Source organism: Curcuma longa, chromosome 10, assembly GCF_044706935.1.
Source record: "Curcuma longa cultivar G26 ecotype Majalengka, Jawa Barat chromosome 10, ITB_CL_G26_1.1, whole genome shotgun sequence".
NCBI lineage: Eukaryota > Viridiplantae > Streptophyta > Magnoliopsida > Zingiberales > Zingiberaceae > Curcuma > Curcuma longa.
The window spans coordinates 12,401,816-12,427,540 of NC_133870.1; the positions used below are offsets into that span (position 1 = coordinate 12,401,816).

Genomic DNA, 25,725 nt, shown 5'->3' on the forward strand with positions numbered 1-25,725 from the left:
AGTACTCGCAATAAATATTAAAACCATAGTAATACTACTATGATAGAACATTTTCTAATTATTCATGTGTAATGAATGATTTGAACTAGTTTGTATTGTTGAATAAGCACCAAAGTTATTTTGATGCATATTGATACTTATTTAATGTTATTTTTGAAATGGTTTGTGTTCCTTTGAATGGGTGAAAGAGTTGAATAAGTGCACAAGTTTTATAAGAATGTTCGTGCTTATAGATTTTAGTGTTGATATGTCAGTATTTTGTATGCAGTTGTTGTTAGGTACTCATTCATTTATATTTGTAAACTACCTGCTCATTTTGCGGTGGATTTTAGTACTCGATAAGTGTCCACCTAGTTAACCAGGTAGATACATAATTTAACTTTTAGATTTATACAAGTATTTAGTAGGTCAAGAATCCATGGTAATAGGTCAAATCGCATGTACCAAATCCATTGTCATTACTATCTAGACCTCAATCTTTTAGTTGTGCTAATCCTCTTAGAAAGGTTGGTTTAGGTTTGATAAGCTCACTAGAAGTCTCCAACCAAACTTCCTTCTCTAATTTCATCTCCAACTTTCTGTAGATTGATCCATGGGTCAGAAACTCCTAGAGAAGTGAAAGAGACCTTAAAGTTAGCCTAGCATTCCCCAATACCTTCTTCCATTCTAGCTCATAAACTTGACGACCATGTGGTATTTTGACAAAAATACCTTCTCAATATTCCAGATTTTTATACAAAAAACTATTCCTAGAGAAATATTCAAGATTCTATACTTATAACTTTAGTCCTAAAATGATGCAAATGATAATTTTAAACCGGTCTAGAAAAATTATTATCAACACTTTGGAAGCTAGACCAAGGAAAAAAGCAACCAAAAGTACTACAAATAATCTCAAAATCTCCAACCTGAAAGATAAACTAGTCATTTTAATGAGCAAATGTCTAAACAAGGCCCCTCTCCTTCCAAACATAGAACATAAAAATGGTCTTCGATCAAATAGTATCCACCAAAGTATGTTAATGCTTGATAAGGCATTGCTAATACTTTTAGAATTTCTTTTTTTTATTTGTCGAGATTTTTAAATCTTGCATCTTAGTTTCCATATATCAGATCCAGAGTCTAATTAGTATATTTCTGAACACATCTAGACCAAAATGCCTCATATATTCTACTACGGAATGAACAATGAATAGCATTGAAAGAATGAATCGAGAACTAGAGCTCACATAAACTAGTATCTACAAACTATGATAACTGTTAAGTGATTGAAAAGCATCAAGCAATGGTCATTCCTTCCTGTTTTCCATCACAAATCGACAAGTTTAAATAAGCATGGCCAAATAAGCAAGTAGGTACAGAAAACAGACCTATGATTGTGCATGATTAATCGCAGTGAATAATTCCAATCTTAGTTGAGAAGTTCATTGGCCATCTATGAGAAATCCAGGTTTCACTTAGCAGGTGAGCCAGCAGTTACAATTGTTTAGCAGGTGACCTAGCAGTTACAAGGTTCATGAACAAGTGGATTTGAAGATACATACCTTGATAAAATATTTGACAGTTGCATGGGAAAGGATTGAAAACACCTACTTTCAGAAAGTTGCCTACGATAGAAGGAAACTGAAGATTAATATCATTCATACAGAAAAGGAACAGTTTACCTTGGACAGTGAAATCACTCTTAGTTTATAGAATACTACAAAAATTAACTGAGCTGTGAAACCAACTCCCCTATTGTACCTTAAAGCGCAGATTTATTTAGAGAGATCCTATAGTACCTGCAAGGACATGCTATATCATACGATAGCACTGAAATTGAACCTGCTATGAATGAACTTGGCAAATTAAAATCTTCATGTCTAGAAAGGTCCAACACAGAGTTTAGTAGAAAATACTGGGAAATCATTAAAGATGTGTGTAAAATAATAAGACAATGGATTTCTCTCTCTATCTATTACAAGATATAAGCCCTTATTTATACATGAATATAGGGACCTATTCTAGGAGAATTATTCTAAAAAAGAAAAACAGAATATTTATCCTTAACAGAATATTTTAACAATTCCTAAATATTCTAACACTCCCCCTCAAGCTGGAAGATATAAATTATATGTACCCAGCTTGTTACATATGTAGTCAATTCGAGGATGTCCTTTGTCTTCATACAAAAGACCCTTTCCTGGAGCACCTCTGATATATCGGATGATGCTTGTTACAACATTTCAATGTTTCTTGCATGGAGAGTTGACTTACTACACTTACTGTAAATGAGATATCCGGACGAGTAACAGTAAGGTAGCTTAGTCTCCCTACTAATCGCCTATATCGTTCAGGATCTGAAAGAGACTTCCCCTGATTTGGCATGAGCTTGACATTCGGAGAGCTGGAACTTGCTAGCTTGTTGCCGTTACTGGAAGAGGGCAGCGGAGAAGAGAGGCGCACGACCACAGGAAGAGTGGCGTCGTGAGGAAGAAACAGGAGCGCGCGACCACGAGAAGAGCGGCGTCGCGAGGAAGAAACAGAAGCTCGCGACCACAGGAAAAGTGGAGTTGCGAGGAAGAAACAGGAGTGCGCGACCACGGGAAGAGTGGCGTCGCGAGGAAGAAACAAGAGCGCGCGACCACGGGAAGAGTGGCGTCGCATGGAAGAAACAGGAGTGCGTGATCACAGGAAGAGTGGTGTCACGAGGAAACATGCTGCTCGTCGCATCGTGGAAGACGCGCGACGAGGAAGCCACCGCGATTGCTGCGCCGCGACGAGGAAAACGCGCGACGAGGAAGGCGGCTGACAAAAACACACGCGAGGAAAATGCGTGGCGAACAAAGAGAGAAGGAAGTCGTTGCAATTGCTGCGTCGCGACGAGGAAAACGCACGACAAGGAAGGCGGCTGACAGAAACGCACGCGAGGAAAACGCGTGGCGAACAGAGAGAGAAAAGGAAGAGGATTGGTTTGGGCGGATAACCCTAAACCTAAGGAGGGAGGAAAACTCAAACCTAAACACGAGCACACGCGAGGAAAACGCGTGACGAACACAGAGAGAGAGAAGGAAGAGGATTGGTTTGGGCAGATAACCCTAAACTTCATTCTCCCATCCGTCGTTCGGGAGGGAACTGCATGGCGCAACCCCAAACCCTACGATCCTGTTTCCGCGCTTTCGCCTTCAATTCGGGCGAGCTATGGCCGGAAAGCACCGCCGGCGGTTGGGCAACAAGCTTGCTTGAAATTCTTCAACACTTTCTTGATGGGAAACTTCAAATTGACTGGATGAACTTTTTTTCTTATATCACATTGACACTTAAAAAAGAGGAAAGTGCACCTGTAGATTTCTAACCTATAGCATGCCTTAGAGAACAGGTTACTTATAGCAAGAGTCCTGAGGTTGCAAAGAGTAATAAAAGACATTGCTAGTGATTACTCTTTTGAAAGCAAAGGTACAATGGAAATCTTGATGTGCGCTGTGGAAACAATTAAATTGGTGCCATCATCAGAAAGCAGATGCTTTACTAGTCAAAATTGATTACGAGAAAATGATCATTTGGGGAAAAAAATACTTTTCATATTAAAACTCTATGGTTTTCCACCAAGATGGAACAAATGGATAGACATGTTATTATGACGACACATTTGTTTAAAACAAAAGAAGTTTAGGACAAGGAAATTCACTATCCCCCTAACTCTTCATTCTCTATGATAATGTGCTTCACAGGATGGTTCAGTTGGGCTGAAGTAATGGAATTTTGCAGGGTTTTAAATTAAATTCAAAAAAATATGCAACAAACCCCACTGTTAAATTCAATATGTTGATCACACTCAGCATAGTTATGGCTGATAAGGATGAAGTTTAGAATTTGAAGATGATGACACTCTATTCGCATTTCATGGGTTTAAACATCAACATAGAGAAATCAACCATTTCTTATATTGGTGAGAACAACAGTAAAAATAAAGAGTTGGCCGCTCCCATTGGGCACAGGCAGATGGAATTGCCCATCAGCTATCAAGGATTTTAATTAGGAATTAAAGGAATAACAAAGATTAGAGGAATGAAACTATAAATTAAATGAGTGGTAGGCTTCATGGAAAAGAAAATGCTAATCCATTGGGCAAGAGTGACATTAATTTACAGAGTTCTTAGCCACCTGATAGTATATCCTGCAAGTATTTACTTATCCACAAATGATAATCACAAGCATCGGCAGACTGAGAAAGAATTTTTTATGACACAGCTGGAACTGATCAGGAGAATGGTATGATCTTGTTGGCTGGGATAAATGCTCTAGAACCTAGAAGGGCTGGGAATCATAGGTTTTCACATTCATACAAGGCTCATCTGTGTGGTTGGTGGTGGCAGGTAGATACAAAAGGCTTACCTTTGGTATCTTAGGTGATTAGCCAATACTTTTAGAATACCCAGATTGCCACTATTAGGCAAGGTAAACGTTTGCTACCTATGGAAAGAAATGTTCAAAGTTACGAATTTCTATCTTATGGGGGTTAAGGTGGACTTGGGGAATCGAAAAACACAAATTTCTGTCATGAAAGATGGAGTAGGAATTCTCTCTTGAAAAGAGAGTACTAAATTTTATCAAAAATGTGATGGCGCCAGTTCTAGATTCTGGAGATTAGAAACAGCTCATGTATCTCAGTTAATGGAACAACCACAATTCACTTCGGTAGCTGCTGAGTTTTTGCAGATATGTAACAAAGTTACTGATATACAACTGAATGGCAGATTCTGGAGATGGGCATCAGATGGAGCTTTCACATCAGCATCTGAATATAAAGTCTGGGTTCAGCTAGGAGTATTTGTTGCAAGATACCTGTGTTCTGCTCCTTCATGACAAAGAAGTTAATGGTGTTTACAAGCCTATTGATGCAGGGAAGATTCAGTAAAAGGGATAGGCTGGGGAGGCTGGGTGCCATATCAGACGGATTTAATTGTTAATTCTGCAGAAATACAATTGAGATTTCAGCCCACCTCTTCAAGAAGTATGTTTATATTAGAACCCAGCAGGTTCTATTTAACCTCTGCGCTGGGGATGCAAATAGATGAACACATTAAGAGATTACATGGAAATGCATAACTTTCCAACCTATTCAAGAGTGTTATTATCAATCAAGGTTGTCCCCTAAATCATTTTGGTAAATAGCAGAATCATGAATGGTATCGAACTGCAAATCATAAGATTCAGATTAAAATTACAAAAAATGTTTGAAAAACATCTCTACTCTATTCAGAATAATTTTGATATCTAAACAAATATAAGATAGTGTAACATTTCATAGAATAGTATAAAAAAATAGATGTGTTAAAAGAAAGTAGGATGTGAAAAGAAGATATATTCTACTCCATAATCTCACAACTAGCATCATCAAATGAATGTTTATAAATGATTACCAAGAGATTCCCCAAGCTTGACAGTTTGTGTTTGGAGAGAAGTAATCATCCACCTCAGCGCATTGACTATGAATGACATGCGTTCAGTGACTTCAATGGCGTAGCACCCCTGTGTGCATCACAAGTGACATTCCTAGAAACAAGAAACAACCCTGCTCACGTCACTCACACCCATAAGGAGGGGCATGGTGGATCTTCGATAGTCATTCCCTGTTCAGAGACAGCCTGTTGCATCACCCACTAGGGATGTGGTAATAGTCAATCACATGAACATGGATCCCAAGGCCTAAGGATAGAAACTTAGGAAGCAAGGGATGCCTCCTCATTTTTTCAGACCCTCTTCGAATCATCACTAGACACCCAATCCTATTCAATGACTTATCTAAAGTGTCCGCACCCCTCCAAAGTCAAACTTGTCCTAAGAGATACATGGAGTATCACGCCCTACGATCGGAGGCACAAACATCAAGGTTGCTTCCAAAATGAACATTCAGAAACAACATGCCACAAAGTACAGAAAAAGAAAATATAGAATTTAGTCTTTATTCCATAAAATCATAACAATGTTCTTACATCCCAATACAAAATCATTGCAGTGGAATTAACAGTAGAAAACTAAACTAGTAAACAATGGAATTCTTTTCCAAATAGCAGCAACTCCACATGCCAAGAAGGGGAGCTAAGGAGTGAGTATCACGGAAAACACTCAGCATGCAAGGGTCGGTCCGAACAAAATATTAGCATACATATATATATTCATAATTTTAAAAAACAATAATCAACTGTCATATGTAATTTCCTAGATATAGCAACAGAAATAGAGAATCAAAATAGAATTTAAATATGCTTTAGCTATTTTTCTAACAGAACAAAATTAAAATTATCTCGTATAAGTACTAAAAAATTCCTAATTTCCTCATGGTTACTGATATCAGCCCTCTAGACTTACCCTCCTAGAGGTAAGGTCTGCACAATAGATTCACCCATCACATCAAGGTCTAAACTCAAAACAATGGTTTCCACCGTATCAACGCAAAGCAGCGATTATAACCCCACCGCTTCGGGGTCAAAATTAGATATTCAGAATTCCTACCTAATATCAACCCTCTAGACTTAAGCCTCCTAGATGTAAGGTCAAAACAATGGATTCATCCACCGTATCAAGGTCTGCAAACTCAAAACAATAGTTTCCCACCGTATCAGGGTAGAATAAAAGTTATAACCAAGGTTTGAAATATCGAACCGTGCCGAGGTTTCGGTCTTCGATCGGAACGATACAGTTTAGGTACTGTATCATACCGTGTCGGTATAGTTTTGATATTTTTAAAATATAAAATATATTAACTAAAATAAAAAATTTAATTTAAATATTTAAAAATAAAAAATAAAATATTTTTAAAAAAATAATAGGATAATTTTATGGGTTTTAATTAAACCTATTTAAATTATCCTCAACTATAGCTAAGAATTGACTATTAAAATCTTTATTAAATCTAAGTAAAAAAAAAAAAATCGCGACTGGCCACGCATGCGATGGGGGCACGCGCGGTCCGCGCAACGCCTTCGGTTCTGTCGCCAAGGGCGCACGATACCTCCGGAGGCGTCTCCGAGCCCATGCAACGCCTCTGGAGGCTTCTTCGGGCCCGTGCGACGCCTCCGGACAGTATCCCGGTCGAAACACCTGTGCCAGTGTCGATTCGTCGGCAGAACGAAATTTTTCGCCGGTATCGCGCGATACAGCTCGAGATTTCAATCCTTGGTTATAACGCCACCGCGTCAGGGTTAGAAATAGATATTCGAAATTCCTACCACTTAGATTTCAAATTTTACAATGCTCAAAATCGCATATTATCTCAAAATTATAGGAACACATGATTTAAAATCATATATAGAGCATGTTCGACTGATTTAACACAATATGATTTTAAATAGGGTTGAAATTTTGAGCTGTATCGCGCGATACGGATGAAATTTTTTGTTCCGCCGACGAACCGACACCGGCACACACTGGCACAGCGGGTTCTAGCCGGGAGACGCCTCTGGAGGCGCCGCCCAAATCCGACGACGCCACCGGAGGCGCCGCTCGTAAAGTCGCCCTTTCACAGCCTGAAGAACCCTATATTTATAGGTGCAAAGTGACTCTTGGGTTCACCCTCACATTCATCTCTCATCATTTCTTCAATTAGTGACATCTATTAATCCTTCAATAAATTAAAAACCTTTGGCTCTTCATCTCCTTCAATGGTTGGGAGGTGAAGAGTCGTGGGCTTGTTGGACCATGGTGACGAGTTGAACCTCATAGGATACTTCAAGTCTTCCCTCCACCAAGATATTATCGAGAAGGAAAAGAAGTTTAAGGTGTTGCAAGAAGATTGCTAAGATATCTTGATTACCTAAAGTAGAACTCATTCCTATCAATTGCCTTTAGTCATTCTATCAATAGGAAACAAACATCTTAGACCCTTTTCCTCTAACAAACTGAGGTGACAAATAGGATAATTCTTGGGGGCTCAAGAAACGAGTGTTCACTTTGACACTATATGAATTGACAAGTTGTCAAGCATAATGTATATTGTGGTCACACAAGACTACACTGCAGACATGAATTGGGGCCATCAAACTTACATTTGGGATGGAGGTATTGATCTCAACAAAAGTAATGGTGTTGTCCGTTAGGGCAACCAATTTCACCTTGAAAGGCACGACAGAGGTAGTTAGGTCAAGTGTGGACCTTCTAGAATCGGTTAGAAACTATGCTTATATATGGATCTTTGGCACTTAAAGCAAGCCACGGCTAGGTCCTACAGTAAAACTAGGAGCAAGAGAAAACCAAAGGTCCTTAGTAACCGACTTACTAACCCTCCCTTTTGATGCTTTTAATTGTTTCTCCTTAACTCAAAATCTATTGTGTAGATTGAGGACTTTGTATCATAAAAGTTAGGCAAGTTGCCCCTAAGAGCAAGGGAAATGGTATCAAACTAGGAAGGACCTTGTTGTATAAAAGTAGAACTACACCCTGGGATATTCAAACAAAAGAATTCGGATGAGAAAGAAATACCAAGAACTTGACATGTCTTAAATTTATAGAGATTCTACATCTACTATAGTCTCTAAGCGACCTAGTTTTGTTGCACAAGTATAGTGGCCTACTAATGAAGAGGTCAAATGGTCAAGTTTTTAATTTCTAGAATTGTAACACAATTGTAGCAAGTGCAACAAAACTCTTCCAATAGATCAAGCAAGTAGTTGTCTAGTTGAACAGCCCCCAAGGCACCATATTAAAATTACAAGCCCTAGGATAAATGTTGAGGTATCCATAGGAGCCTTGGACCGAGAAGAATTCCCGTAAAAGTGTCACGTTGAAATGAAATAAGTCCTAAGGAAGAATCCATGGTATTCATGGAAGCTTTAGATAGAAAAAACACCAAAAAAAAGCGCCATAGTAAAATGGCATAAGTCTTAGGGGAAGCAACCATGATATCTATAAGAGCTTCGAACTAAGAAGAACCCTACCAAGGCATCACATTTAAATGGCATAAGTATTAGGGGAAGTGGCCAAAAAATCCATAGAGCCTCGAACTAAGAAGAACCCATGCAAGGCATCATATTAAAATGGCACAAGTCCTAGTGGAAGTGGTTAAGGTATCTATAGGAACCTCGGACGAAGAAAACCCCTAGCAAAGATGTCATGTTAAAATGACAAAAAGTCCTAGGAGAAGCGGTCAAGGTGTCCCCAAGAGCCTTGGACTGAGAAGAAACTCATAAAAGCATCATATTGAAATGGCATAAGTCTTAGGAGAAAGGCTAAGGTGTCCTCAAGAATCTTAGATCATGAAAAAATGGCAACTGTGTTCATATTGAAACATCAAAAGTCCTAGGGGAATTGGTAAAGGTATTCATTAGAGCTTCGGATCAACAAGAATATTAAAACGTTACATCACTTAGGAAGTGACTAAGGCGCTCAAAGAAGCATGAGTAAAAAGAAAAGAAAAGAATGCAAAAGAAAGCTCAGCCATAAGGCCAAAAAAAATTTGTATTCCTTACATAAATTTTGTGCATGGGAAGGAATCTCCAAACTATTACATCTGAATAGGGTCCCAAAAGTAAAGTCTACAACAACCATCTCGAACCCTAGAGGCAAAGCCATTTCACAGACAAGGCCCAGACTCTTGAAGTATCAAAATGGCAAGTTAGGGAGAAGAAGATGAAATCTTTTAGATACCGTTTACTTGTAGTTGTCCTTCGTAATGCTCGTCACTCATCTAAAATTGTTCAGTGAAACTTCTAGGATTCCCATCCCACTGTCACCGTGTAATTTGCAATATAGTGCGCTCCTTAATGCCCTTATGGGGAGAGCTGAGAAACAACTAGCCTAGGTGGTAACGACTTTGAATGCAAAGTTACCAAGCCCAAATGATACAAATAACTATCTAAATTTGGAGGAGGAATAGAGGAGTCACCCACCACCACCCCAACCAAATGAAAGGGGAGCCCCACCAATTAAAGATTGATGGTGAAAGAAATAACTTGTAGGGATACTCTTATGTAGAAAGCCCATATAAAGACAAGACCCATGAACTGGGGTTAGTTCCCAAAATGCCCCAACATGTTAGAGCTAAACTAACCCAAGTGTCAAAGCTAAATTGACCCTAAGTATCAAACCTAGAACAAGCAAGTGTCAAGGTTGGACTAACCTCACGAACAAGCAAATAGGACATACCTAAGGTCAGAGCAACAAATAAGAATATGTAAACCAATAAAAAAAGAATATAATGACAATAGCAAGGGGAATGAGCCAAAACTAAATGCTTTACATTGTGGATTTTACTACAATGTGGCAAGTCACAAGGCCCAGGCTAGGTAAAATTACAAAAACCAACTAGTCTATGATACTTTGTCTGAGCTCTCTTCTTTCTTCTCCATATAGGGCTTGAACTTGGCCTCAGGTGCTTGAAGTCATCAAAGTAGGTATTGACCTTTGATTAGCTGTTGGGTTCAGAGGGAGTGCAACTTCAAGTTCAAAGCAAATCTCCAATGCTAGGTTCCCATAGAATTGAAAGCCCATGATGTAGGAGGCACATGAGATTTTAAGGATGCCTATGTTAAAGAAGCCAGCCCCTTGTGATCGCACAAAACCACCTTCATGACCTTCTTGATTACCTCTAGATGCTTAGCATGTAATTCATTCAACGTGAGCAAGTTGGAGGTCACAAGCTTATCAAGTTACTTGTTGCTCTCCTTCATAACTTCTTGGTTGATGATAGTGGCTTTCAACTTTGTTGCCCTTCTTCCCTCAAGTGTAAGAGGGAGCTTGGGGTACCAATAGCTCGGTGAATGGATCTATTGATTCAAGACCTCTAAGCCAAGATAGGACTAAAAGAAGAAACTCCTCTCCCACCTCTTTATGCAAGAGGGGAGGCCATCGAAGATAATCTTGTAAGCTACTATGAAAAGTCACTCCATTAGTTCAATCCCAACCTAGAATGACTTAATCAGAAAGACTATTAAGTTCCTCCAGGTGTTCAGTAAGAATTGGTTGACCAAGAGGCAAAGGGTTCAGAAGGGATCAATTAATAAATGCAAGGGAAGGCAATTAACTGTAAAATAGTTCATGAAGAACATAAACATCTCGATGGGGGTAGGTATGCTTGTTTGTGCTTCCTTGGGACCAAGAAGAACTCTCGGTACATTCTTCTATAGCAGGATCTTGTTTCATTGATTTGAGTTCGTAGTAGAGGGCTCAATGTGAGTCTCTTCTCACTAGTGGCACAATAACCACAAACATCAAAGGGTAAAGACATCAAGGAGTAAGGAAGAATCGAGAGGAAGTCAACTTATCCAATGACTATGAGTGTGGCTTTAGGTAATCACGAGAGATTTTGAAAAAAATTTTAAAAAAAACAAAAAGATTTACCTAGTTAGAAAGGATGTGGGAATGAATCTGGTAGCTGAGGGAGATCAGGCACAAAGGGGTTAACCCTCATAGAGTGGCCCTTTTATAGCCTCGCTAGCTTGCAAAGGATGCGAGAGGGTGTGCAGCCCAAGTGTCATGTGAGAGGGTATGCCCTTTCGCATTGAACCCCCATGTGATGATAGGCACAATGTGACCACTCACACTAGACAACTCTTCCTTATTCAAAGCCTAGGACAAGGAGCATTCCTGCTCACATCACTCACTAAGAATGCGGTAATAGTCGATCACACATGTGGATGAAAGGCACCTCCTAATTTTTTTGAATCTCTCCAAACAACTACCAGCTACTCCAAGAGCCCTCAGAGCTAAAACTTACTTCTTTTTAACCTTGATGCAACCCCCTGCAATACCCACCATTCTGATGGACCTACAATAGGCTTGATCCAGACACCAAAAGGCACCTCATATATTAGGAAATTGACCTTAGTGATGTTGAATTAGAACTAAATGGGGATTTAACAATATTGAGTCAGTTGTTGATTTATAATAAAAATATATAGCTCATCAATGGACAATGTACAAACCAAGGTTCACTGTATCATGCCTACATTTCAAAACATGATGTCAATAGCAAATTGGAGGTGAAAGGAGGAAAGAAATGAACAAAAAAAAAACAATTACACACTTAAGTTTAGAATTTGTATTCTAACTAGAATGATATATTTTTGACTTTTGATATTATCCTATAAGGATAACACAAGTTACAAAAAAGGTAACAAGGTTATTCAATTCATCTCAACGTGTATTGTAATATGTTTATTGAGTGTTGGCATAAGACATTGTCTGTTCTTTTGATGGACAAAGTTACTTTTTCTGTTAATTCTCAAAATTCAGTCAAACATCCAGGTAGCTTTGATATCTATTAACATTATTTGGTATGGTACTTAATTTTTTTATGCACTATAATACTCAGGATACTGCTACTGGTATTATATACGAAGATTTTTGAGGAAGAATGTTCTTATTTCTCATTGTTTCAATTGAAGAATAATATATCCTAATATATATATGATTTACATGGCTGAACATAGTAACAAAATCCTAAAAACAAAGAACTTACCATTAATTATCATTCTAAAGTTAAGGTATCCCATATACAAAATTCCAGATTATCCAATATAGGAAAATCCAGATTATAGGATAAAATCCAGAGTTAGGAAAATGCAGATTTAATGCTTAAATTAATTAACTTTGAGGGAAATTCAATACTCCCGCTCAAGTTGGGTTGTACATATTGTACATGCCCAACTGTTACATAGTTCCTCAAAGTTAGGTCCTAGCAGTGCCTTTGTCAAGATGTTTGGAAGTTGCTCTCGTGTAAGAGTGTAGCTCAATTGCACTTCCGAATTCTCAATCTTCTCAACTATGAAATGTCAATCGATAATGGCCTGATTAATCGCACTTCAGCTTCATCGACTTCTCAAACTCTATCCCCAACTCAGTCATAACTTGCCTGATCCATATTCCTTCACAAATTGCTCCAGTTAACGCTCTTAGTTCAGCCTTGACACTGCTTCTGGAAACCATGGACTGTTTCTTACTTCTCCATGTTATAAGGTTACCCTAGATGAACGAGCAATACCTTGTAGTTGACCTCCTGTCTACCTAGTTTCCAGCCTAGTTTGTGTCAGAGTATAGAACTATATCTCTACCTTCATTCTTCTTGAATAGTAACCCTTTTCCAAGAGTCAATTTTAGATATCTAAGAATCTAGTACACAACTTCCATATGTTCCTCCATTGGACAGTTCATAAACTGACTTACAACACCCACTGCAGAACCAATGTTTGGTCAAATATGGGAGAGGTAAATGAGCCTACCCACTAGACATTAATATCTTCCTTTGTCTACTGGAACTCCTTGCTCTTCACGCCCTTGCTTCATTTTAGGTTACAAAGGGGTGTTTGCAAGTTTACATCCTAGCATACTGGTCTCTTTGAGTAAATCCAAGGTGTATTTTCACTAAGAGATCAATATTTCCCTTTTTGATCAAGCCACTTCCATACCCAAAAAGTACCATAGAGGACCAAAGTCTTTTAATTCAAATTCTTCTGTGAAGGATCATTTAATCTTCAACAACTCTTCCTCATGATCTCCTGTTAAAATGATATCATCTACATATACAACGAGGATGGCCCATTTATTCCTAGGAGAGCGCTTCGTAAAGAGAGTATGATCAACTTGACTCTAAACAAATTCATGATTTTAACTAACTGTGAGAACTTGTCAAACCACGCACGTGGAGACTATTTAAGTCCATACAGAGATTTAATAACTTGCACACCTTATTGTTGCAGTTGCTTATTTGTAAACCCAAAGGAATCTCCATGTAGACTTCCTCTTCAAAATCATCGTTAAGAAAAACATTCTTTATATCAAGCTGATGAAGTCGTCAATCCAACTTTGCTACTAATGAGAGGAGCATTTGAACAAGGTTGAGCTCCGCAACAGGAGCAAAGGTCTCTTGGTATGAGTAAAGTCTCTTGCTACTAATCGGGCCTTGAGCCCATCAATTTCCCATGTGCCTTATATTTCACAGTAAAGAGTCATTTACAACTCACAATTTTCTTTCCTAGTAGGAGTTCAGTAATAATCCATGTTCCATTTTTCTCCAGTCATAATCTCCTCTTGAACAGCTTGTTTCAAATTCGGGTGACTTAGAGCCTCTTGAATATTTGTTGGAATTTGAACATTATCCGGCCATAAAATAAATGCTCAATACAACTTAGAAAGACTTGCATATCATATAAAGTTCTTGATCAGATGTTGAGTACAGGTTCAAGTAACTTTTGTCAAGGCAATAGGTAGTTCCAAATCATCTTCAGCTTGAATCTCTTTTGATCCATTTTGTTCTAGTTCATTCTCACCTCCTGTCCTAGTTTCCACAGTGATTTGGTCCGATTCAGGTTCTTGGACAAGTGTGAGATGCGTCAAATTCTCAATCTCCTCCTGAATTTGTTTTTTTCTCCTGGTAAATACCTAAAGTTCCCTAGAAACTAACAATGGATTGGATAGACTTGATGGAGGAATATTGGTTGAGAACCGGTGAGGTTTAGATAAAGGTTTATATCAAGTAAGATTAGTTCACATACTAGACTTAGTGATAATTTTCTGGCTGTTTATTTGGGCTGATTTCTGGTTGTTCTAGAAGGAAGGAATCCCAACTCCAAAATTGAATTTTTCTTGATTCTCTTTCTGAATTTCAGATTTAGAGAAATAAGGATTTTGTTCAAAAGAATGTCATATCCATTGTTTCAAATATTTTCCATATGTCAAGACAAAAACACTTGTATCCTTTTTAATCTGTGGAGTAACCTATGAAGATGCATTTTGTGGATCTTGGACCAAGTTTACTCCTATTTTGATGGTATACATGAACAAATGCAGAACACCTAAAAATTTTGAAAGGAAGATTAGAGAAAAGAACACGAGCATGAGGAAAAACTTTAATGAGGGCTTCACATGGTATTTCAAATTTTAGGACATGAGATGGCATCCAATTTATGATATATGTAGAAGTAAGAATGACTTCCCCGCAAAGATATTTTGGAACACCAATAGAAAACATATGAGATTGAGCTACTTCCAACAAATGACGATTTTTGTCTCAGTCACTCCATTTTGTTGGGGTGTATTGACACATGAACTTACTTGGACAATTCCCTCTCTAGACAAGTATTCACCTAGAATTGAATCGAAATACTCCCTAGCATTGTTAGACTTCAGAACTTGGATTTTGATATTGAATTGTGTTTGGACCACGGAATTAAATGCTTTGAATATTCTATCAACCTTTAACTTTTCTTACATAAGGAAAACACAAGTGAGTCTTATATGATCATCCACAAATGTCACAAACCATCAAGTCCCATTAATATTTTTTATTTAAGAGGGTATATCACTGTGAATCAATGTGAATGATTTTAATGGACAGTAGGGCACACTAGGATAGATAAAATGTGTGTTTAGCAAGTTGATAGAACTCACATTTTAAACAATTTTGAATTTTTATTGATGAATAAGTGAGAGAACAACCTTTTAAGATATATAAAGTTTGGATGACCTAAACAATAGTGTCATAACATAACTTCACTATCTTTATTGGTACTTGAATTAAAGACAAACTTAAGATTGGAATAACAAACTTACTCTTAGAAAAATCACTACTCACCACTAAGGCTTCCCTAGGCTGAGATGTGTTGAAGAGATAAAGTTCATAGCACATCTCAGCACTGTCAATCCTCTTCTTCGAACCTAATTCTTGAAAAAAAAACACACATTTAGAAGAAATTTAGTAAAACAGTTTGTCAACTTACTGATAGACATTTAGTAGCACTCAAGTTTAGAGACATGAGGCCGAATTTGAGAGTAATTTCGAGTGAGAGTTGAATAGATCTAGTCCCAGCCACCTTGGACAAAGAGCCATCGACAATGCACACAATAAGATTAGTGTGACATAATTGATAATCATGAAAGAGGGACTTATACCTCGTCATATGGTCTGATACCCCTGAGTCAATAATCCAATATTTTGAACATTTAGCCCACATTGAGAATGCAGAAATATGAATTCCCTGCTTGTGCATGCACACTGGTGGATGGGATAGGAGTAGCATGCTAAGAAAGTGTGTTATTTAGAAGCTTTTGGAGCACTTCAAGTTGTTCCTTGGTGAACAAACTTGACTTAGTGGTGGTCGACGGTTCCTCAACTGCATTAGCTGAGTTGGCACGGCTATCTCTGTCAAAAATTTTAATGATTTTCGTTCAATTGGTTTACCATGCATCTTCCAACATGCGTCCATGGTGAAATCATATTTAGTGCAGTGATCACACCAGGGTCTTCCCTTCCTTTGTTGACGAGTATCTTGCTGATTTGGAGAACGAGATCCACAGGTAGCAAGTGCAAATCCTTCCAATGTTAGAGATGGATGTTGACTGCTCATCATGAACTTTTTCTTGCTTTCCTCACGACAAACTTTAGAAAAAAGCTTCTCGACGGCCTAGGCTTAGTTCCCATCACTCAGCCTCTAACTTCATTTAAATTCTTGTTTAATCCTAGTAAAAACTTAAATGTCCTCTTCTGCTCCACTATTTTGCAATACAGAGCATTATCTTCGGGGCACTTCCATCCGTGGCCCTCAAACATGTCTAGTTGTTGCCAATGACGAATGAGTTTGTTGAAATATTACATCACTGTGAGGTCTCCCTGTCGTAAATCATGAAGGATTGACTCCATTGCGAATAACTCCTATGTATTCTCACAACTAGAATAAATCTCTTGCATGACTTTCCAAATTTCTTATTCAGTCTCATAGAGAAGAAATTCTCACCACATTTATTGAATTTATGAGCCATGACATGATCAGATGATTTTCAACCTTCCACTTCTTGTAATCTAGATCATCCTTCTTCGGAATTGGAATCTCCCCTATTAAATAATGTTCTTTTCCTCTATTGTAGATGAACATTATGACGGATTGAGATTGTTAGTACCCCGAATGATTGAGGGGGAGATCGTTGGAACCCAAGTGGTGTTTGCCAAAATTTTGATATTTGATCAAGTTTAGTTTGTAACATTTAGAGAGAGAAACTCTCTCGTCTCTAGGAAGAAGGCGACATCAAACCTTTATGGAGATCTTGACGAAGGGCACGTTTCCTCCTCACCAAGAGACAACAGAGATTTGAGGGGTGGTGCTACTAAGTAATCCTACGCGGTACGTGGTCTCTGCTTATGGTCAAAGGTTGCTCTATAGATGGAAGACAACTCGAGGATTCGTGGACGAACGTTCTTGTGGCCGGGATTGATTGAAATCAAGCAAATGTGGTGTTACTCAATAACCCTATGTTGTGTGTGATCTATACTCACGGCAAAAGGTTGCTCCGTTGGTGGAAGAAGGCTCAAGGATACAGTAGGTAGGGTTGATCGGAGTAGAGCCGATGATAGAGAAGTCCATGGGTTGAATATCCAACTAGTGGTCAGAGGTAGAGTATATTGCCAACGAAATTCTTGGGTGGGCGGCGCTGGATTGGGAGAAGAAGTGACACGTAATCCTTGGTGTACACATGGATCACAACCGCCATTCATTACATCCCACGTGGGTCACAAGTGGTGATAGTCCATACAAGGCAAATCCACACGGTATTCATAGCAGCACCAATATTCGGAAATCCCATTGGAGTTTTGAGAAAGATTTGGTCTACATTAGTGAATTGCCATATTGGAACTTATATTGATTGTGTTATTATAATTGATAATTCATATCCATATGCAATATTGATTGCCACCTTTGGAAATATTGTTGGGGATCAAAATCCACAAGCTATGTTGAGTGGCACCTCTGGTCAATCATTGGCAACTCTTGGGTGTCACATATTTCCTACTAAGTTGATTGTTGAATTACCTTTTGTATGTTGGGATCGTCCCAGTGCAATGCATGTGTTTACACGTTTCGCAAACGTGCGCAGCGGAAATATACAGATAATTAAACTAATTATTATTACAACACACGCATGGCAAAACAGGAAATAACATATACAAGGCATGGCAGGAAATTAAAATTTTGCAGAATAATAAATTATTCTACACGTACCTCGCGGATGACGTTGAGCGGTGTTGGTATTAATCAAGCGGTCCTCGTCAGAATCCCGTCTCTACTGGTGATCCACGCCAAGCTCTCGTCCAGACGGCTTCGGAAGCCACGAGTCGTGTTATCGTCTTCGGTACTAGCCGATGATCGACGACAATCAAATCGAGAGAAGCCTTATTCCGAAAATCATGCAACAACGTTTGTTACAATCGTTCCAAGACTTTCTAACTATCACCATGAATCGTATTCTCGGTGTAGTTATCGGTGGTCAACCATTGACCGCCGATTTAGGACAAACAATCAGAAACCCTTTCTGATGATGATGGAACAATTCTTCCGGTTGCTTCACAAGCTCCCGGAAGATGGCGGATGATTGTCAAATGACCGGGATTGATTGGGACCATCCAGATATTCTGTCTAATAACCGGAAACAATTTCCAATGACTACACGGAATTCTGACAGCAAACCTAATACAATCTAATTCTTCTCCCATTCAACCAAAATAATAATTGCACGAGCAACATCTTCTCCCTTTCTCCCACACCGCCCGCCAAAAGAGAGACTTCTCCTCCTCTCCTATGCTGCCGAGAAAAATACATATTATCCCATATAGGAAAATCTAGATTTAATTCTAAATAGGCTAACTTTGAGTGAAATTCAATAATATATTTAACTATTAGTAAGACAGGGCACTCTCCCACCGAATAATCTTTTTAAGAAAAAAAGTGTGCAAAGAATGTGCTATTATAGTAGCTCATCCTGTTTTCTATGTCAAGAACCATAGTCCTAACAGGTTGCTTGGAGATCGGGTTATTCACCAAAATATGCTGACCAACTTGTCAAAGCACTTCAAACAAGTAAAGAGCAATGAAGGAATAAGTTGTTTCCTCTCTCGGTGGAGTATCTCAAAGATATTGTCGAAAATCACAGGTGGTTTTAAAATCACAGGTGGAAAACCACTACTCGAAATTACTCTCATCAGGTGAAAACTTTGAACAAATTCTGAAGTAACAGTACGGTTCACTCATAATTTCAGAAAACGTTTACTTTAATGGAAAGTGAAAACTGTGGACCTTATTTCTGAGCATCATACTACCAGCTTGAAAAGTGGAATATTAAAGAGGAAATACCTGCTCCTCTCACATGCTGACAGGTATGAGAAATGTTGTCTGGATTCAATCATATGAACGTGTACCTCAACCTGTCTCAAACTGCTAACAATGAATAGCACGTTTCAAAGAAGTCAAACAACAATGAAAGATAGAGACAAATTGAAGTAACTTGCATTTTCATAATTACATTACCACTGCATAATGAATCACGTAGATGTCTTATAACTTGCAACAAAAAATTTACCACTGCACATCCATTGTAAGAAGGTATAAAAGTGTGACAAAAAATGTATTATAAATTGTATGTCATAAAACCTAATGTCAAAATAAGCAAAGGCATTCATGTGTGTGTGTGTGCACAAATGGGGACAAAATGAAATAACTTGTTTTTCCATAACTGCATTACCACTAGAAAATGGTTCAGGTAGCTGTCTTGTAACTTGCAAATATTGCCAGAAATCAGATGAAACTGAATAGACTTTTAGGAAAAAAGTGGAGGTGTTTGACACTTTCTTCCTCAAATATGCAGAAACAAACTAATCTGTATGTCTAAAATGGGCTCTATTCTTTACAGTAGATTCTTTCAAATTGACTCGTAGAATAAGACATGCATACAGTTGAGTTCGAAATAAACAACTAATGCATCTATCCGCTAAACACAAAAAGATGGAATAGCTTAAATTTGACAAAGACAGCATTACAGCAGTCCCATTAGCAAAAGAATGGCATTCTCAATCATGTAATTATTAAGAATAAGAAATTTCCACTAAAAATAATAATACTATTGAAACAAATATAAAATGTATTTTCCATTAAACTTTGCTGACCTTCAGAATAATGACACAAGCTTGTTAATGCCGTTTCAGCTAATATCCAATACAACAAGGGAACTTCTTCAAAGTATCTGAGTTACAAATGAATATGGAACTATTTATATGCTATGAACCATCCAGATAAACCCTAGACTGGATAACTGTGTTGCCAACTCGAAATCCAGGAACAACAGTAAACCCAACTTTTGGTTTAGTACTCTGATGATCAATGCACATCATGTCTACCTTACCAACAATGTTCTTCATGAAAACCATAGAGAACTCCGTCCCTCGAGCAACCTGAAAGATTTCCACCACAGGATCATATGCCCAGGCCAATTTGTGAAGCGTCCACATGGAGCTGGCCATGGTCACAAACGGCTCATACAGGGGACTGGACTGTCTCAGCGAACCCAGTGATAAGTCTCCTATAGTTAAATTCCTCGAAAGAGATGATTCGGTGCCTGGATGGATGAGCTTTGCGTACTTCTTCTGGCAGAAGTTTGCAAAATCACAACTTGGGAAATCTCGCATTGTCTCCATTGGATCAAGAGCGGAATGATCGATGAATTGCTGCAAAGAGTCATTTCTTCGAATGGTAACGTCAATGTTGTTCAATTCAACTCCAGTTCCATCTTCGCAGAAGTCATAGGAATCGAAGCCTTCAAACATACCCAAGCAGACGTAGGAGAGGAGAGCGTATCGAAAATGCCGTGGCTTCGCATAGTTGACGTCCGGGCAGATGCAGTTCGCAGCGGCACGCAAATCCCATCCTGGAATCTTCATCGAATCGACCCAAATCCGGGCGAAACGATGAGTAACCCGACAGGTGTCCATGAGTACGGAATCGAAGACCCCGACCGTGAGCAGCGCCTCGACCTTATCCTCCGCCGGCATACAGGCGCGCTCGAGCCGGTGAGCGAGCCTTGCACAGTCCGCGTTGAGGTCCGCAAGAATCTTCTCAAGCGCAGCGGCCTCGGCGTCCTTCCTGTCGATGTCAGACTGGAGGCGGTTGACGAGGGCCTCGAAGCAGCGGAGTAGATCCTGGTTCTCCTGCACCTGCGCCTCCAGGTGGGAAGAAAGAGGGAGGGAAGGCGTCGATCCAAGGCCGAGTCCGAGGTAAGTGCGCTTAAGCTCCGACAAACGGCGGAGGTGGGAGACGGCGGTGCGATCGGCGGAGCGCAGATCGTCATGAACGAAGGGCGATTGGGCGGTCTGCAGGAGGAGGTAAGCGGCTTGGAAAGAGGAGAAAGTGGCAAGGACGGCAGCGGCTAGGGCTTGGGGGTCAGGGTGCGGGGCAGGATCAGGCTTCAGGACCACGACGCGCTGGCCGGTGATGATCTCCTCCGACTTAGGGTCGGCGGTCGGCGCTGCAGTCTCGTCGTCTTCCTCCGCTTCCTCGTCCTCGGCGAAGAATTCGATGGTCTTGGTCTTGAAGGCTAAAGCAAACTTCTGAAGCATCGCGTTCGCTCTTTCTTCCTCCTCACAAATCGAATCGGGACTTTTTTCGCAGAATGAAGTTTTGCCGAGAAAGGTAATGAATCCGTTTCTTTCGGCGATGAAATATTTTTTTCATTCATCTTATTTTATTTTATTATTTATGTTCAATCATTTATAATTTAATATAGAATACCGTAGCACTCTAAATAGCTGAATTGATTATGACATAGTAGAGTTGCAAAAGAGAATAAGAATTGATAAACTGCAGTTTCTCGATTTACCTCCTTACAAATAGTCATGAGGTCGATCGTGTGGGATCGCTAAGGTGGTGATAGTTGAATCAGGTACTGAGATCAACCCAATCACTGGTGAAGAAATAAAAGGAAAAGAGAGGCTGGTATTCAACTACAAAAGGCTGAACGACAACACGGAGAAGGACCAGTACTCACTACCAGGAATCAATACTATTATAGCAAAGATAAGTCGTTCAAAAATTTATTCAAAATTTGACTTAAAAAGTGGATTCCACCAGGTAGCCATGGAGGAAGACTCTATCCCATGGACAGCATTTTGGGCCATTGATGGGCTCTACGAATGGCTGGTTATGCCATTTGGACTCATTCTATTTTTTTTTTTTTTACAAAAGAGAGTAATATTAAAATGCTCAAAAAATGATTATCCATTTATTATTTATATTTTGTCATTTTAAAATTATGATGGACTCTAACAACCTCCTAAAGCCTTTATTTATTTAAATTTTTTAAAAAAAAATAAAAAAATTAAATGTTACATGTCAATTTTTTAGTTTTTAGATCATTTTGTAGTCATGTATGAACTTCAATGACCATCTACAATACATATATCTATTTATATTTTAAAAAATACACTTAGATAGTTGTACAATAATTTTGATTGTTGATCATTTTTAAAAAAATTTAGTCATTTTGAAACCATGGGTAAACTTTAAAGATCTTTTAAAGTGTATCTATTAATTTTTCACATGTATCCATTTTAGTCAAAATCACTACATAGTTATTTTCTAGTTTTTGTTCAATTTTAAATGTATGAATGAATTTCGATAACTTCTTAGCAATGTATTTAATTATTCAATTTCAAAATGTGAGAAGAAAATATACATATAATAATTTTAATTAAAATTGTTATATAAACATTTTTAGCTTATTTAACTACTACGAAGCTTGAGTTAACTTTAATGTTTTAATTGAATTCATTTATATATTGAATTAAATTTTTTATAAAAAAATACAAATATAATAGTTTTAATTATAATTATACATTATTAATTTTGACCCAAAATTGTTATATTTTTATTTATATTACAATTCTTTTTAAAAATAATTTGTTATTAAATTCATCTTGATTTTTAAATTATTATTATTAATTTTCAATTAGAATAGGTGACTTTTTGAAATATTAATAATAGAAACTTAGGCATGTAGCCTATAAATTTGAAATTGATTCTTTAATATTTTTATTTCCTTAATTTGCAACTATTTCTTATAAATTTGTATATTTATTTAAAATTTTATAGTCATATAATAATTGTAAAAATCCCTTTTTTGAAATTAATTTAGGTTTTTTATTTTTGAATAGCAAAATACTTATTTTTATGTTTTTAATTAAACTTTGAGCAGAGAAGCTTATGAAATTAAGTATAAATAGAATATGTAAAATAAAGAGAAAAATCACTAAAATGTATTAGAAAATAATAATTTATTATTTGAGCAAAATTATGGAATTGTAATTCAGTGTTTGAACCATTTATATTGCACATAATTTGTTATGGTTGTGAAGAGTGGGGTCACGGTTCGTCAAGTCCTAAAGTAGCTTATCGAGTTCGGCTTGGCACAATTCATAGAGCCTGGATCAAGTCGAATCCTCCAGCCCCATGACCCTCGAGTCAAGTCGCGTGGGTCGAGTCGGGGAGGTCGGGTCGAGATCTGGTGGAAGCCCTCCGTAGCACGAGTTTGAATCCTCCCAAGGGGGTTCCCTTCAACTCTTGAATCAACTAAGTCGAATCCTCAACGCGGAATCACCCACTCGGACCGAACTGAGTCCTCAGGGAAACGGATCTCCCGAACCGATTCGGTCCTGCATCAACCTTCTCTCCGATGGTCGATTCGAATCCTTGACTCGGAATCATCCACCCGAGTCGAATCGACGCCCTTCAACTCTTCTTGTCCTACCCCTTGAAAGGTCACTCCGCCATCATACGGTTATGAATATCCCCCTGCCACCTCTGCAACCAATCATGGTGATGACCTGACAGATGTACGTGACATGACCCCTCAGATACAAGTTAATGATGGAACACGTACTCTGAATATACCATGCCTTCTGACAACTTCATATCGATGATGGGATCTCAACCATACTCACGATGTGACATGACTCCTCAGACTCATATATAAGGTTGGTTCTATAATAGAGGGAGGTATGCGCTCTCATAAACTTCACTTTCGATTATCCTTTCTTCTGCCTTTTCCTCCTCCTTCACAAACTGACTAAAGCATCGGAGTGGTCGCGTCGGGGTAACCCCTAGCATTTCTTCTCACGATTGTTGTGATCGCAGGTTCTAGTAGCTTCACGATCTCCCCTTAGCCTAACCTCATCCAAATGTGGTGCTGAGAAGAGTCGGCGCATTCAGGAGCAGATCTCAACAGGAATATAATTTGGCCCCGTCCAAAATATGTTCCTGTTGAGATCTGCTCCTGGACGTGACCGACTCTTCTCAGCACCAATCTCGAACGAAATCCGAAGAGGAAGGGGCCGTGAAGATGGTGAAGCCTGCACTCATAGCACCCGTGAGAAGGAACAGATGGAAGACAGGGGCAGCCGATTAAACCAGCGCAGAGCCGATCCGGCCAACGTCGTCAGGAAGACTCGGCACTTGATGGCGTTGATGTATTGATGAACTAAGGCAGCGTTTTCGAATCGCTCGATATGGTCTTCCGAGTCGGTAGATCCCGTGTAATCAGAAAATTATAGAGCTCGGAAGTGTCGGGGTAGCTCCTCTTCTAAAATTCGTCGCGCGAAGGGGGAGCTATCGAACCCGCTTCCTTTTTCCATCTCGGGGCCTTTACCTCGAGCGGGGTCCCGGACTGGGATTTGTTCAGCGGTCGATTCCATAGAGGCGTCATAGTAATCGACTTCTTGCAGGGGCCTCGCAAAGGGAGCTCGCGAGGCTTCACCAGGCGTAAATAATCGACGAGCTGGAATCGGGGGACTTCAGCTGGTCTTATGGAGATCCGAGATGGCGGAGGCGGAGCTTCATGCTGATTCCTCAACAGGGCTAGGACCACAGCAACTATAGCCCGGTCGAAATCTTCTTGAGTCATGGTGAGCAGAGGAGGTCGATGCAGATCATCCATCGGCATGTCTCAAATCAGGACTTTTGTGTTCCCACATACGACGCCAAATTATGTTCTTGTTGAGATCCACTCCTGAATGTGCCGACTCTTCTCAGCACCACACTTGGATGAGGTTAGGCTAAGGGGAGATCGTGAAGCTGCTAGAACCTGCGATCACAACAATCGTGAGAAGGAAGGCCAGGGGTTATCCCGGCGTGACCACTCCGATGTTTAAGTCAGTTTGTAAAGGAGCAGGAAAAGATGAGCAGAAAGTAAGGAGAAAGTAAAAAATAGCGAGCATGCATACCTTCCTTCCTCACAGAACCAACCTTATATATGGGTCTAAGGAGTCATGTCACATCATGAGTATGGCTGAGGTTCCATCATTGGTATGAATTTGTCAGAAGACATAGTATATTCAAAGTATGTGTCCCATCGTTGACTCGTATCCGAGGGGTCACATCACGTACATCTGTCAGGGCATTACCATGATTGGTTACAGAGATGTCAGGGGACCTTCGGGATTGTACGGTGGAAGGAGTGGTCTTTAAGGGATCAGACAAAGAGGGTCGAAGGGCGTCGATTCGGCTCGGGTGGATGATTCCGCGTCGAGGATTTGAATCGACCATCGGAGAGAAGGTTGACGCAGGATCGAATCGATTTGGGAGATCCGTTTCCCTGAGGACTTGGTTCGGTCCAAATGGGTGATTCCGCGTTGAGGATTTGGCTTAGTTGATTTGAGAGTTGAGGGGAACCCCCTTGAGAGGATTCGGACTTGTGCTACGGAGGGTTTCCACCAGATCTCGACCCGACCTCCCCGACTCGACCCACACGACTCAACTCGGGGGGTCATGGGGCCGGAGGATTCGGCTTGATCCGGGCTCTATGAATCGCGCTAGGCCGAACTCAATACGCTGCTCTAGGACTTGACAAACCATGACCCCACTCTTCACGACCATAACATAATTATTAAATTATTAGGTAAAAAATTATAAGAGTCATTTTTTTAATCTCCAAAGGAATGTC

General features: G+C 39.3%; 1 protein-coding gene across 1 annotated transcript; it reads right to left on the reverse strand.

The window, feature by feature from the left end:
- Positions 1 to 19,860: 19,860 nt before the first annotated feature.
- LOC141836433 (protein GRAVITROPIC IN THE LIGHT 1-like) lies at positions 19,861 to 21,438 on the reverse strand. The gene has a single exon (XM_074723921.1). It carries the CDS (start codon positions 21,347 to 21,349, stop codon positions 20,015 to 20,017), a length of 1,335 nt encoding a protein of 444 aa, XP_074580022.1. The 5' UTR covers positions 21,350 to 21,438; the 3' UTR covers positions 19,861 to 20,014.
- Positions 21,439 to 25,725: the final 4,287 nt, after the last annotated feature.